This window comes from Lolium rigidum, chromosome 1, assembly GCF_022539505.1.
Source record: "Lolium rigidum isolate FL_2022 chromosome 1, APGP_CSIRO_Lrig_0.1, whole genome shotgun sequence".
Classification (NCBI taxonomy): Eukaryota; Viridiplantae; Streptophyta; class Magnoliopsida; order Poales; family Poaceae; genus Lolium; species Lolium rigidum.
Genome location: NC_061508.1, coordinates 23,176,528 through 23,192,588, shown reverse-complemented (window position 1 = coordinate 23,192,588; position 16,061 = coordinate 23,176,528). Strand labels below are relative to the sequence as shown.

At 45.8% G+C, this 16,061-nt stretch overlaps 1 protein-coding gene across 1 annotated transcript; it reads left to right on the top strand.

Moving 5' to 3' along the window:
- Positions 1-4,841: 4,841 nt before the first annotated feature.
- Positions 4,842-7,210, top strand: LOC124705376 (beta-glucuronosyltransferase GlcAT14A-like). Its single transcript, XM_047237109.1, has 3 exons — positions 4,842-5,445; positions 6,314-6,389; positions 6,568-7,210. Exons 1-3 carry the CDS (start codon positions 4,842-4,844, stop codon positions 7,208-7,210), a joined length of 1,323 nt encoding a protein of 440 aa, XP_047093065.1.
- Positions 7,211-16,061: the final 8,851 nt, after the last annotated feature.

The window sequence follows — 16,061 nt, the reverse complement described above, 5'->3', positions numbered from 1 at the left end:
GATCTATGCTTCACGGTGGTAGATGACTTCGGAGGATGTGCATATGGAGGATTTGGTGGATTTTTCGACCGATTGGTCCTCGTCGGATTCCGACGATTCGGACCTCGACGAGCTGCTGAGCGACGACGAGACGGAGATGTTGCTGCTCCTGTTCGGCATGAAGCAAATCGAGGACCAGGCTAAGCTGCTGGATCAGAGAAAAGGACCACTATGGGGCGTATCTGCATCCCGCGGAACCGCACACTCGGCCACGAACAGCTGATGCAAGATTATTTTGCCGAGGTACCGACTTATCCTCCCCGCCTCTTCCTTAGAAGGTATCGAATGCGTAGGAGTTTGTTCGAGACAATCGTGAGAGACTGCGAGCCAAATTGATTACTTCAAGCAAAGGAGGAAATGTGCCCATGTCATGGGATTTAGCCCATTTCATAAAATATCAGCTGCCATGAGGGTGATTGCATACGGTATACCAGCAGACTATTAGACTATTTCAGAAAACATCAACGTCTTGAATAGATCCCCTTTATTTGCAAGACTAGTTAAGGGTGAAACTCCAACTTGTAACTACAAAGTTATGAATAATGAGTACACCATGGGGTACTATCTCACAGATGGTATTTACTCTAACTATGCAACTCTTGTCAAGGCCATTAAAGAGAAAATGGACAAGCCTTTGACTAGAAAAGAAGCTTGCTTCACCAGAAATCAAGAGGGATGCCGCAAGGACATTGAGAGAGCTTTTGGTGTTTTGCAAGCAAGGTTTTCCATTGTCCGTGGTCCTGCAAGGTTTTGGGACAAGGAAACTCTTGTTGAAATCATGACATGTTATGTGATTCTTCACAACATGATCATTGAAGATGAGAGAGGGTTGAACTTGCCATGTTTCTACGACAATGTTGGCACCCGAGTGCAGCCCCAGCGGAACCCTGATCGGATTGAAGCTTTTCTTGCAGCGCATCGCAACATTGAAGATGTCGAGACTCATCAGCAGCTCACCCAAGATCTGATTGATCACCACTGGCAGTTGCATGGCCAATGAGTTTTTACATTCATTTTCTATTCTTATATGTGTGAAACAGTTATCTTGATTGTTTGATTGCGGGAATATTTGTTATTTGTTTGATTCTTCCATTAGAACATTTGTTGTTCCGAAAAATATTATTGTAATAATTATAATAATTATTGTGTGATTTAAAACTTTTATTCAATGTGAATGTTGTATTGGTTCTAATATCCAATTTGTCAAAAACCCTGTTTTGAGGGGTTGGAAACTCGTCCGAGCTAGCAGACCCCGTATCCCCACCCCGTAAAACAGAATATTCTGTAGAATATTCTACGGGGTCTGCTAACTCGGACGAGTTTTTTGGCCGGTGAAAAGTAAATACAGGACTCTTTACTCACGTTTTACGGGGCAGAAAAATAGGAGGTCTGTTAGACACGCTCTAAGTGTGGCCGTAAGTTTGTATGGCTAGCTCGTTTGCCTATGCGGTGTCGATAAATGGGTGTGCACTCAAGCCCAGCGGCCTGATGTAAAATGTTCAGGCTATCCGTGGAGACACGAACACTGCTCAAATTTAGGAACGAAATGCATCGAGGATGTCCCGCGTGACCACTCCTTCTGCCTCGAGCCCGTCTGGCTAGGACCCTGTCTGCTTCGTCTCCTGCGCGGTGTCGCATCACTGACGGCCTCGCTTCCACGTTCTACGCACCAAATTAATGATGGGCAGCGTAGCCGTGTACGTTCCCAAATTAATAAAGATCTTATTTTTCGAGCGTAAGAGAACTTCCACATCCCACATGAAAAAAAAGCCTCCCATATATGACCAGAAGCCTTAAAAGAACCGTTATAGACTAGTGAATCCTTTAATTTTACCCCGTGTTTCTGGTACGGTACACAGAAAAAGATGTTATAAAAGCGACAAACAAATAACGAAGAACGAAACAAGAACACACGCAGGGAACACAAGATTTAACGTGGAAAACCCCTTCCAACACAGAAGGGAAAAAACCACGGGCGCCAGCCAGCAAAACTTCACTATATCGGGAGGTGTTTACAAACACCGTGGGTTATCTTATAATCTGATGAACCCTAGCCGGCGGCTTACAAGATGTATATATAGGCGACGGGCCTCGCTCCGCTCGTCAGAAGTTAGCCTCCCTTTAGTATATGAATTTGGATCATAATACAACAAAAGACACGCCGAAAAGTGTTTATCGGCTGAGTTCTAGCCTGTATGTACTGGTTGATGGACTGTAATGATTCACAGACCGAATAATTGTTTTTGCCTTATTTCCGTAAATTTCACATGCACTCGTATATTATATACCCGAATCAGTTCCTTCGGCTAGAGAAAGTAACGAACTGAAATCGTTGACGATAATTTGGAAGATTAGAATATCTCATCTGAAGTTGCCACGCGAAGACAGAGAAAGAGATGGGCTTCCTTCAGTTAGAGAAAGAAAGCGTAGTGATCGAGATCATTGACGAAACAAGTTTTCTTGTGAACACGTAAAAAAGAAAGTCTTCTCGTGAAAAATGAGCGCGCGCGCGTGAGAGAGAGCATAGCGTGTAAAGGGAGCAGGGACGAGTTGTACGTGCGCGTACGGAATCAATTTTTTTTTCAAAATACAGTACAGACGCATACGCCAATAAATACTACACATACTTATCCCTATGAAAGCACGCACACATACTTCCCCTCTATAAGTACCTCTAAGAAACGTCTCGCTGTCAACGGGAACGTCGCCTCATACTGAAAAATATTTCACATTTATGAGACACCCAAATATCAAATCTAGGGTTTAAACTCTGGTGAGCTGGGGTACCACTACCCTTTTAACCAATCAACCACTAGTTGGTTCTTCAAACGGGAATCATGGTTGCTCCTTTCAAATTCCCTCCTGGAAAAAATACTCACACCTTGTATAGATAGCCACCATCTCGTCTCGTCCCAACTTTGAGGGACTTACATTTTTGAGACGTGGGTACCATTTCTATTTTTGAAAACGAGGCAAAAGATTCTAACTCGGTACGGCTGATACGATGCATACCAATCAAGCAAGAGCATTATATCCAAGTAATAGACAGATGATGTAGCATGTCGCTAGTATTTTGGATTGCTTTTTTTTTAATGGGGAGAAAACCCCAGCCTCGGGGATCTTACGGAGACACATAGCTTTCTTTATTACAGTGTTTTTAGTTTCAGTGTTTACACCTCATGGATCACAGAGAGTGCTAGAATATAGTTTGGCCGCATGGGCTCATAACCGTGTATGCTTGATTAGAGTGAAGAAGGGCCATCTTTTGTCTCGTTCCTCTTTCTATGGGCAACCGTAGCCCGACTTTTAACATGCATGAGATCAACAATGTTAGCAAGGTTACCCTTTTAACTTAACCTAGACAGGTATCTTCATAACTCTTTTGTGGAGAAGAGGCTCGGGAGCGGACGGGATCACGGGAGTTGCTTTTTTGTGTGTGGAGATTAGAGGAAATGAGACGACACAGTTTCGATTTTGTGCCCGTGTGGTGAGGGGCTAATATGCGTAACTTAAATATTCTGAGGTGTTATTGAAAATTATACAACATTTGCAGGCAAGACAGTACCTCTGTGTAAAGCGCCGACACTCTTACAAAATGCCCCCTATAGTTCCAGTTTTCCGGCGGTTCCGTTAATAGTTCAAAGAATTGTCGGCACTTTCGTGGACTCCCGTCAATCAGTGCACCATTAGCGGCAATTTTGCATACTGCCGTGAATTGCAGCACGATTAACGGCTCTTAACAAAAAATGTGCCGCTTAAACATGCTTTTGTTGGCGATTTGCACAAATGCTAGCACCAAAGTGTTGCAGTTTCTAAGACGTGACATAGTGAATATCGACCTAGCAGGGGGTTTGCTACTGAAGAATGTAATGGACTGATAGATGACAAAATGAGGTGACTCAAGGTTGTTTTTCATTAGATGCCGAGTCCAGGTACCCAGAAAATCAACGTTGATGCAAGTTTTGTTGAAATTGAGGGTGCTGGCGCGACAGAGCTTGTGGTCCATGATTTCACAGGAGCTCTTAACAGGACGCAAGCGTTGTGCTATGAGAATAAGGCTAGTCCGCTCATCATGAAAGCGCTAGCTATTAGAGATGGCATACGACTAGCTATTGGACGTGGATTCCAAGATGTCGAGATAGAAACTGACGCACAAGAGGTCATCAAACTAATTGAAGATCCGAGTGGTGGCAAATTATTGCCGGTGTCCCTCAGGAAATCATGGAGCTTAGAGGGGTTTTTGCGAGCTTTAAATTATTGTTTGTTGGTAGACTTGCCAATGAGGCTGCTCATTGTTGTGCTAGGAAAGCTAGTAGTTTAAGAAGAAGGTGTTTGTGGGAGAACTATACACCATCTTTTCTAGCTGACATCCTGTCAAAGGATTGTCTTGATTAATGAAGCTCGATAATTCCCAAAAAAATGTTGTTTTCCATTAAACGAAGCACAAATCTTGATGCTACCAGATGGCACTAAGGGACAGTATAAGAACTAGACGCGCACATACATCAAGAATATACTCCGTATGTCTTTTTCGAGGATGCCAGGGATGCAAGCAACGGGAGCATACCAAGGATGGGTGCTATGTGCGCGTACAGAGAAGGGAGGCCGTTTACTCACGTCGCCAAGAAGAAGAAAAATGGAGGTTATGGCCGTGTTAGCAGGGTCGTTGCCACTTTGCCGGCAGCGCGCGCCACTGGAGATATACTTTATTAATCCTCTTCTCCGCACTATAGATCGCGAAATACTGCCCAGTGCCTTGTTCGCCATGACATGATTCTCATCTTCTTCGACTAATAGGCGACATGGAGTCCAACGACCGGGACGAGCACCAGTCGCCGTCGATCAAGCTCCGGCGTGGCGGCAGCGACGTGACGACGTCGCTGGTCAATGGCAGGTGGGTGATCTCGGCCGCCGTCACCGTGTTCCTGTTCATCGCCGCCACGCTTCTCGCAGTGTCGTCTTCGCTGTCGATGAACCCCATCTCGGCCTCCTTCTACACCTTCGTCTCGGCCACCCGCGCAAGCTTTGCCGCGCCGCCGACGCCTCCCCCCGGTGCCGACATGCCGCGGCTAGCCTACCTGATCTCCGGGTCCAAGGGCGACCTGGACCGGCTGTGGCGGGTGCTGCACGCGCTCTACCACCCGCGGAACCTGTACGTGGTACACCTGGACCTCGAATCCAGCGTGGAGGACCGGCTGGAGCTGGCGGTGAGGGTGGACAACAGCACGGTCTTCCAGCGGGTCGGCAATGTCGAGGTGATCCGGCGCTCCAACATGGTGACTTACCGCGGCCCGACCATGGTGGCCAACACCCTGCATGCCTGCGCCATGCTCCTCCACCGGAGCCGCGATTGGGACTGGTTCATCAACCTCTCCGCTTCCGACTACCCGCTCATGACACAGGACGGTACGTATACCGTACAATGCATGCATACTTCCTACAATTTATACGCGCATGTTCAACAAATATTTTCAGATTTGCTAGTTCTCATTTAGCTGAGAACTAAGTTCGTGCTTGGTCAAATCTTACACCATTCGATTTGCATTGTGATTTGTTCTAATCATGAGTTGCAATATGAGTTGCGACTGAACTTTGATAATATCATCTGATGAAAAAAAGTTAGTTCTCAGTCGACTGATAAATAGTCACACCCATGTATTTTAGCTTGCTCGAATACTCTCGCCATGATATGTCTAAATAATGATTTGTCATATGTAAACGTAGTAAGTTGACATGTCGCTTTTCGCTAGTTTTAATTAATCCCTTTTCATAGTTCTAAGTTAACCAAAAGTTAAATTAGTTCTAGGTCCACTGCACCGCTATTAGATTTGCATTGCAATTTCTGCATATGAGAATTTTATATAGGCGTGCAATTCCGCATGAGTGTTACACATATATTCCCAATTATACTTGAATTAAAAATACAATTAGTAACCCCCCACCGGCCCTAGGGGTTCGACACGAAGACTGCAGTAGCTGCCGAATATTCTACTGGTGCATCGAGAATTGTTAACAAAGTTAGTTCCAGGCTTGGTTTTAAATTTCGGTTTCAGAAATATTTTAGTCATGTGTATTACTGAAATTAGTGAATTATTTTGGCCAACGTATTATTTTGGTGTATATCGAAATCACTGAAATTCACTGCATTTCGATGAAATCTCACTGAAATTGACTTCCATTCCAGGTCAACCAAAAATTAGCCGCATCCTTAATTATTATTAATTGATTTGGTTTGTTTACACTGACTATTCAAGCTGCGTGTGTCGATGCACAGATATCCTGCACGTATTCTCGACGCTGCCGAGGAACGTCAGCTTCATGGAGCATACCAGCCGACTGGGCTGGAAGGCGTGAGTACTATTTTCTACCCCATAGCTGTTTTTATTATACTATTTTTGGTTTATATTACTTGATATTAATATAGATATATTTTAGCTGTAGATACCTTTATTTTAGCACCATGTAATATAGGTCGGAGGAGTATATTAATTGATCGACCTAATCCCGCGTGATGATCGACCCACGCAGGAACGTGCGGGGGAGGCCTCTGATTGTGGACCCAGGGCTGTACATGTCGACGAAGCAGGACATCTTCACAGTGACGCAGCGGCGGGAGCTGCCGACGGCGTTCAAGCTGTACACGGGGTCGGCGTGGATGGCGCTGACGCGGGACTTCCTGGAGTACGTGGTGTGGGGGTGGGAGTCCAACCTGCCGAGGACGCTCCTCATGTACTACACCAACTTCGTCTCCTCCCCGGAGTTCTACTTCCAGACCCTGCTCTGCAACACGCCGCGCTTCGTGCCCACCGTCGCCAACCACGACCTGCACTACATCCAGTGGGGCAAACCGGCGGGGCAGCACCCGCTCAATCTCCGCCTCGCCGACAAGGGCCGCATGGTGAGCAGCAACGCGCCCTTCGCGCGCAAGATCGGGCGCGACGACCCCCTGCTAGACGCCATTGACGCCGAGCTCCTGCTAGGCCGCGGGAAGAACGCCACCGCCGGGATGTTCGTGCCGGGCGGGTGGTGCGGCCAAAGCGGTAACTGCAGCGCCGCGGCCGCCGGTGTCGACGATTGGGTGCTCAGGCCTGGGCCTGGCGCCGAGAGGCTGGGGAGGCTCATGGACAGGATCGTCAGGTCTGAGGCCTTCGTCAACGACCAGTGCAAATAGCTACCACTTGAGTGCAATTAATGTGATCATGTGACTGATTTTTTTCTACCTCCGTACAAACTTGAACTCTAATCCACATGCACTTTGCGTTAGTCTTAACGCGCGCACATACTTCATGCTCAATCTCCCACGCCACCAAGTCCAAGAGGATGCGGCACTCCCGATCCCTAATTCTTTTACTAGTGCACTGTGATCCTTACGTGTAGAACATACAAATGTATAACAAGTTAAAGATGATGTTTTTGGTTCTTATGCCGAGGGAGCTCTTGGGCCAGATGGTTTCTCTTTTATTTTCTATCAACAATTTTGGGAGCTTACTAAGACTGATTTGGTGGCTATGCTAAATGATTGGAAAAAAGGGGAACTTTTTCCCTTCTACCGTAATTATACACAAGTCCAGACCTATTGCACTAACCAATTTTAGTTTTAAAATCTTTTCCAAGCATGCAACAAATAGATTGGATGTGGTGAGTGAAAAACTTATTTAACCAAACATCGTTTATTAAAGGCAGGTACATTTAGAAATGTGTTGTGTGTGCTCATGAAATTATCTGATGTTGTGCAAAATGAACAGTATGGGTTTATCTTTAAACTGGATTACGAGAACTCATATGATAAGGTGGATAGATAATTACTGGTTCAAATGATGAAAAATAGGGGCTTTAGTCCAAAGTGGGTGTTTATTGTTAGAAGTTTATTACAAAATGTTTCCATAGGGGTTAGATTAAATGATGAAAATAGTAATTTCGTCCTATGCAGCAGGGGGTTCGACAGGGTGACCCCATCCCTAAGTTGTTGCCACTAGGCGGATTGCTGGATTAATGCGAACTATGAATAATTCTGGAATCATTAGTATGTAGCTGACACTCTTTTTTTGTTGGAGAATAATGTTAATTAATTATGCAATCAATTTTAAATGGATACTGTGCTTTGAACAAATTTCTGGTACACGCATAAACTTCCGTAAATGTGACATGGGCCCCATCAATATTGGGGATGGAGATGCTCAGATTTTTGCAAAAACGTTGAGCTGCAAGCTGGGGAAGTTTCCTCTGCAATATTTAGGAGTGCCATTTCCATCATAAAGAAGACATAAAGTGTTGAAAAAAGCCTCTGGTTGGAGAGGAAAACTTCTCAACCATGCTGCCAAATTGGAGCTGGTTTGCCAAATTGAAGCTGGTTAGAAATGTTTTAGCCAGCATTCCTTTATATCTCCTAACTGTTATTAAATTCTCTAAATGACTATTTTTCTGATTAACTCCCACATGGCTCATTGCTTATGAGATGATTATGAGGGCCATCAAAAATACCATTTGGCTAATTAGGGCCTACCACCTAAAAGAAGGAGTATGAGGGACTTGGCATTCCTGATTTAGCAGAAATGAATCTTTGCCTACTAACTACCTAGGTGAAAAGATAGAATTTGGATGAGAATAAAATTTGGAAACAAATTATAGAATATAAGTATAGGGTGAATAGCCCTAATATTTTTTCTTGCTCTACCACTGGTGCTTCCCCATTTTGGAAAGGTGTGGTATGAGCTGCCAAAGCTACTAAAATGGGTTATTAGTGGAAACTGGGAAATGGTAGGGAAGTAAATTTCCAGGAGGACCTCTGGATTGGTACTTGTAGTTTAGCCATCCAGTATTGGGATATTTATTACCTGGTGAATGAACATACTCAAACTTATGATGATCTCTCAGATGGAGAGAGTTTAAAAGTAACCTTTAGGAGATGTTTTGATCATAGACTAATGCTCCAGTGGTACGATATTTTTCAAATTGCACATACCATTCATCTTAATTATTGAGGAAAATAATGCCCTCATCTGGATGTGGATGCTAATGGGGTTTACAATGTTAAATCTGTTGGAGATATGCCCGAGAGGCAATAATAAAGTGGTTGTTATTATATCTTAATGTTTATGATAGATGTTTATATCTCATGCTATAATTGCATTAACAGGAAACATTAATGCATGTGTGTTTTGCAAACAAACCGGAGTCCCTATTAAGCCTCTCGTTTAACTGACTTGTTGATTAATTGATGATCAAGGTTTCCTGATCATGAACATTGGATGTTGTTAATAACAAGAATGATATGATGGACACACACCCATAGTAAGCATAGCAATAATATCAAGTCATTGAAGTTCATTTTGCTGTAGCTATCAAATGCATTGTAACCTAAATCCTTCGACCATGAGATCGTGTTAATCACTAACACCGAAAGAATACTTTGATGATATTAAATACCACTTCGTAACTGGGTGGTTACAAAGGTGGCATTGGGTAATCTGAAAGTGGGAGTTGAAGCTCATGGATCAAGAGTGGGATTTGTCCATCCAAATAACGGATAGATATTCTCTGGGGCCTCTCGGTGAAATGATATCTAATTAGCTTGCAAGAATGTGACGGGGTCACAAGAGATATCATATCACAGTACGACTAAAGAGCACTTATCAGGAACGAGATTGAACTAGGTATAGTGATACCGATTATCGAATCTCGGATAAGTGAAATATCGGCGATAAAGGGAATCGGTAACGAATGCACATGGTTATCTCGATCACGAAGTCATCGTTGAATATGTAGGAGCCATTATGGATCTCCAGGTCCCGCTATTAGTTATTGGTCGGAGAGGTGTCTCGATCATGTCTGCATCATTCGTGAACTGTAGGGTGACACACTTAAGGATTGATATCGTTTAAGTACATATGAAATATGGTATGGATCTTGAATGTTGTTGGGAGTCTCGGATGGGATCCAGGACATCACAAGGATGTTCGGAATGGTCCGGAGAATAAGATTCATACATAGGAAGTCATTTTCCGGGGTTCGGAAAAAGTTTGGTGCTTTGACCGAAGCTTCTAGAAGGTTCTAGAAAGACCAGAAGGGTCCGAAATATTATGGAAGGTTTCGGAAGTGTCCGGGATGACCCTGGCCGTCTAAGAAAGTCTGGAGGGTTCCATAATAGGTGTATCCATGTTTTCCTTAATGGTTAAGGAGTTTTCTTCTAAGCAAATTCGGATTTGGCAAAATAGTCCTAATTCTAGTAGGTTTCGGCTGACAAAAACCTACCGGAACTCTCCCAAATTTTGGGGACAGGTCTTGGACGACCCAAGGGCCTTTTCCACCTATAAAAGGAGGGCAAGGGGAGCCCCAAGAGTTGCACAAGTCGCAGCCCAAGCCTCCTCTCCCCAAACCCTAGCCGCCCCTTCCTCCACCTCCCTCTTGCACGGCTACGGTGAAGCCTTGCATGATTTCTCCACCACCACCGCCACCACGCCATCGTGCTGTCGGGGTTTCGATGAGGATCTACTACTTCCGTTGCATGCTGGAACGGGGAGAAGGACGTCGTCATCAACATCGTACGTGTGACCGAGTGTGGAGGTGCTGCCCGATTGCAGCACCAGAGGGATCTTCTTCTCGCTCTTGAGAGCGGCAAGTGATCGACTACATCAACCATGAGTACAACCTTGTTAACGCTTAGTGATCTACAAGGGTATGTAGATCTGATCTCGTTGCTACCATCTAGTAGATTAGATCTTGGCTTTTCTCCTGGATTGGATCTTGGTTTATTCGTTCTCGCAGTAGGAATTTTTTTTTTCTATGCTACGAGCCCTACAAAATCCACGTATGATGTTATCAATTTTAGAGGAAGTTTACCTGTTGATGTGAATTCTGTATGGAGTGTGAAAGTTCCCCCACAAATACATTTCTTCTTATGGTTGATGATACAAAACAGGATCCTCACTAGAGATAATTTGGTCAAAAGACAACGAGTAGATGACTTTACCTATGTCTTCTACAATGAAATTGAAACTTGTCAACATCTATTTTTTCATTGTGTTGTTGCTTCCAATATGTGGTTGGTATCAAGAGGGTGTTGAGTATTAACTCCCCATCCTAAATTCTAGTTGATATTTCTGACTTATGGAATAACAGGAAGAAGAACCTATTGACTACATGGTTAATGCTGCTATTCTAAGAATTATTTTGGCAAGATATGGTGTTCAATCAAACACTTTGGGTGGGTATGCAGGTACTGTGGAGGAAGGTGTCTTACACCCTTGCTCAATGGAGTGTTCTGCTCAAAGGGGAAGAAAAAGGAAGGTTGATGGCAATAGTGAGCCAATTGGAGGCTTTTGCTCGGGCTCCACCTCTGCTATTGTGGTCGGAACCTGGTTGACCCCTGAGAGGAAAGCAAGAACTAAGCTGGAGGTGTGTGTCCTAAACCAGAATCGTGGTGCTGAGGAGCCTCTAAAGATCACAACTGCGGACCTAGCGAGGACCTTGAAAGCAAATGCACTGATGATGGTTGGAGATGGTGATGGGTTTTAGGTCTTGCCTAGGCATTGCGAATTTGTTGACATTCCTCGATTAGTGAGCTGGGTTTTAGCACTACTGATATGTTTAGATGTGTTTCCCCTGGTGCTCTATGTTTTGGAAAAATTCCTGTGTAGTAATGTGTAGAGGTTGGAGGAAAAGTACCAAAAAGATGAATGACTTGTAAAACTCTTTATTGATCTGGTTTCAGAAATGCAACATAGGGCTATGCATATTATCTGAGTTGAACTAATGTTTTTATTGTGCAGGGTTTGTAGGAACTGAAAGTCCTATGTTGCATTCCTATGTAAATATGTAATATGTAGTATTTGTGCCCACTAATCCGTTTCATCATTGGGTGTGTATGTTCTCCTCTTTGAAAACCGCGACATTCCACGCACCATCTCGTTTCCAACCAGCATGTGAGCCTTGTAATCATGTATCACCACCTTGTTTTGTTGTCTTGTGTCCTTTGATTTATGTGAACCGAAACCACTCATATCAAGTGCAGCATACCATCCATTGGCAGCAATGCTTGTTTTGCTTCGCGAACCTTGTGCTCCATCAGCGGGTTTTCCAGTATGCACACGCACTCGAAAACCAAGTTCCGAATTGTATCTTTTGGAGCACCACATGCTCGACTATTTGGTGTTTCCAATGCGTACGGAAGGAATAACCGTTGTAGACTTGTTTTGTCTAGGTAAAGATTATTGAATACCAACATACCATACCAAAAAAAGGCACACCAAGTTGCGAAGAGATTTCATCTCCGGCTTCTTCATCGGCATTTGAGGGATTCTCCGCCGCTCGCTGAAATGGAGGCATGTCGCCGGTGTGGACCAGGATTTGAAGCAGGGCTCGAAGCAACAATGAGGGCGGGGGGGGGGTCTCAGGTGGTGAGGATGACCAGTGGTGGAGGGGGGAGGAAGGATCTGTGAATGTGCTCCATCCCTAGTGTCGTCGCCTGATGCATGGTGCGCCGTTGCATTACGCATCCCCACCTTCGTCGCCCTCCCCTCCGCGTGAGAGTGCGAAGCTTGCATCGGTTTTTTTGTCTCGTGCTGCTGCGATCACATGGTCGTTTACGTTATTGCAACGAAGAAGGGTTGGAAGGTGGCTAGGAAGGTGGATCCTAGGACTAGAAGAGGTGGCCGGTCGGACAACGAGTCTCGGGGTCGCTTAGCACGGCCCCAATAAAAACCAAATTATACTTTTGACAATTTTGGACGGTCCAGCTTGCCTCGGGGACAGCAGTGTGCATGTCGGCCACGCCACGTCAGTAACTCAAAACAAAAAAGAAGCAGATGCACATTTGCTCATGAAAACGTGGAGCATGCATTTTTCTTAGGCCACGCAAACAAGAAAAAAAAAAATCACGGCATGCGCATGAGCGAGCCACCCCTGGCTGGCTAGATACGCCATGGACCGCACACAGCCACTGGAAACCGCTGCGATTTCGTCCGTCCGTCACCCCCACTCCACTCCACTCCACATCACACGGGTGAGGCACACAGCGCACTCCGCCCGTTCGTGAGCGCAGCCTGGCACCGGCGAGCCAGCAGCAGGCCAAGCAAAGTCGCAAACCCCGATCCGCTTTTGCTGCCCGCCTAGTTAAACCCCGCCCCGGGAACCGCGCACCGCCGCACCACCGCCCATCGCACGAGGAGAGGACAGACCCAGTCCTTCCCGGCATCGTCCGGGGCGATCCACTCCACCGGCCGCGTCTCCGTCTCAGTCTCCTCCTTGCGCCCCACTCCATGGCGACGCCGGGCGTCGGCGCCGCGTGCCTCGCGCCCTCCGCCGCCGCGGCCCCGCGCCGCCGCGCCGATCCGGCCAGGGCCAGGGCCAGGGCCTGCCACGCCCGCCCGCGCCTCCTCCAGCTCGTGCGCAGGCGCTGCGTCGCCGAGCTCAGCAGGGAGGGCCCCGCGTCGCGCCCCCTGCATTCCCCCGCCCAGCAGCTGGCTCCACCGCTCGTGCCCGGCCTCCTCGCGCCGCCCACCGTGCCGGACGCCGGCGTCGGGGACCTCGAACCCGACCTCCAGCTCGAAGGTACGCACGCGGTTCATCCTCAGATCACGCAATTTCGTGTGCCCAAACCGTGCGCAGTTTCCGTCAATTTTATTCCGGACGAATATTCAGTAGGATCAACTCCGTCGGGAATGGCCGCTATTTTTTCCTTTTTTGGCGCTGAGGAATGGCTGCTATTCATTCATCAAACGTACAGGTTCACCAGCACCGTAGAAAACGTGAGCGATGCCGGCACAACAGCGATAGATTTATTTTCCCAGGACATTTTATCGGATCGCGAGATGATTGGGGTGGCGTGTCGATGTGAAAGCGGCGCACCGCCCAGGTCTCGGGGCTAGCGCACATGGTTGGGCCCCAGCAGACATAGAATCACTGAGATTATCCTAATAATTTAGTAGTAGTAGGAAGAAGAGTCAAGAGACTAGCCAGGTGCACAGATCAGATGTCGGGACTGGAGTAGAATTGACGAATTTGTCTTTTCCGTGGTAATACTACGATTGATTTACTTCGTGCAATGCGAGTCATTTGAGAAATCTTTAACAGGATCCTGATGTTCAGCAGTCATCCCAACAGTATATTTTTTGAGAACACAGTACAACGCAGACGCTCACAAACACGCACGTACAAACACCCCTATGAACGCACGCACGCACACCCTACCCCTATGAGCACCTCCGAGGGACTGAGCCGGCATATCTTGAGGTTGACGAAGTCACCACTGGCGCCTCGTTGTTGACGGGCACGTCACCTACCACTGAAAGCATAGCGCCGGTAAATTCTGGAATAAATCCAGATAAATGCAAACACCCATGTCAAGTCTAGGACTTGAACCTGGGTGGGCTGGTTCCACCACAAGGGACCTAACCACCAGAGCCAAGCTCTGTTTGCCATCCCAACAGTATATTCTCAGCACTAAACTAATTTTACTCAAGTGGTAGTGGAAATGAGCACCGTTTCGTTATTCCTGACAATGCACTGCTTCCGTATTACTAGGATGAGCCTTCACTCTTGAGTAGTCTCGGAAGCCTTGTTTCCGGTGAATTCTCTTCTCCATGGGAGGCCCATATGCACCTAGTCAGTCACATGGGCATCTGGGAAGTTGGGACCATAGGTGCTTTGCTCGATCACTACACCAAGCTCACCCTCTGTTGGATTCTTTCATTGCCTGCTGCTTACTGTTTATTCTTTTAATTATTAGACAGACTGGATTTATCATCTAGCTGAGAACGGAATGTAGGTTGCACCGATCTTATTATTGCTGAACTGTTGTTCACAAATTAGAATGTTTAAAGTGTACGATCATCTGCTAGTTAATCATGTTCTGCTAATACCTGTGCTCTCACTCTGGTCTTCAACAATATCTTACATATATGTTCCACTTTGCAAGCAGGGATCGACGAGGACTCTGTCGACAGAACAGTTGTTGTTGTAAGTGAGCAGGATTCTGAGATCATGGATGCAAAGGAGCAAACCCCAGCTAAAGTTACACGCAGCATCGTGTTCGTAACTGGCGAAGCTGCTCCTTATGCAAAGTCAGGGGGGCTAGGAGATGTTTGTGGTTCACTGCCAATCGCTCTTGCTGCTCGTGGTCACCGTGTCATGGTTGTAATGCCAAGATACCTAAATGGCTCCTCTGATAAAAATTACGCAAAGGCGTTTTACACTGGGAAGCACATTAAGATTCCATGCTTTGGCGGATCACATGAAGTTACCTTTTTCCATGAGTATAGAGACTCCGTTGATTGGGTGGGTATACAATCATCTTATTATTTTCTGTTCAACTGTAACTACTGTCTAGCCTTGTTTACACTTCCTTTTGGCCCACAAAGACATATATGTTTTCCATTCTTGTTATTTGCCTCGTACTCCTGTGCATGATGGTCAACACATCCATGAAAAATATAACATGCTTTTGTGCCCAGTATTTGTGGTGTCAGTACTTTTAACTCCTGGAGACTAATACATAGAATTTGAAAACTACAGTTAATTTATTTTATCTTAAGTTCGCTGACCCCACAGCTTGCAGATAGGATTTTAAGCGCTAATATTATTCTCTCAATCGCACTTAGAGTATGCAATTATCTTGACATTAGTCGTGCCACTTCTGTGCCTTCAGTGCACCATTATTGTTTAAATTGATTTGAAAGGAAGACAGTTTGGTCCCTTAACAAGAGATATAGGATTTGAGGAAATATATGAAATTAAGCTTTTTGGGGGACAAAGCAGGGGCTCTGCCGTTCATATGGATAGAAAGCAACCTGCACCACCACCCTATGTTGATCCTAACTCCAACGGAGCACCTCCGTACAAATCCACACGCACTTTGCGTCTTAACGCGCGCACATACTTCATGCTCAATCTCCCACACCACCAAGTCCAAGAGGATGCGGCACTCCCGATCCCTAGTTCATTTTGCTGTAGCTATCAAAACAAGTGATGCTCGCGTGGTGTGTGTTCTCTATAATCATAACTTAAACCGAAATATTTTTTTAGAT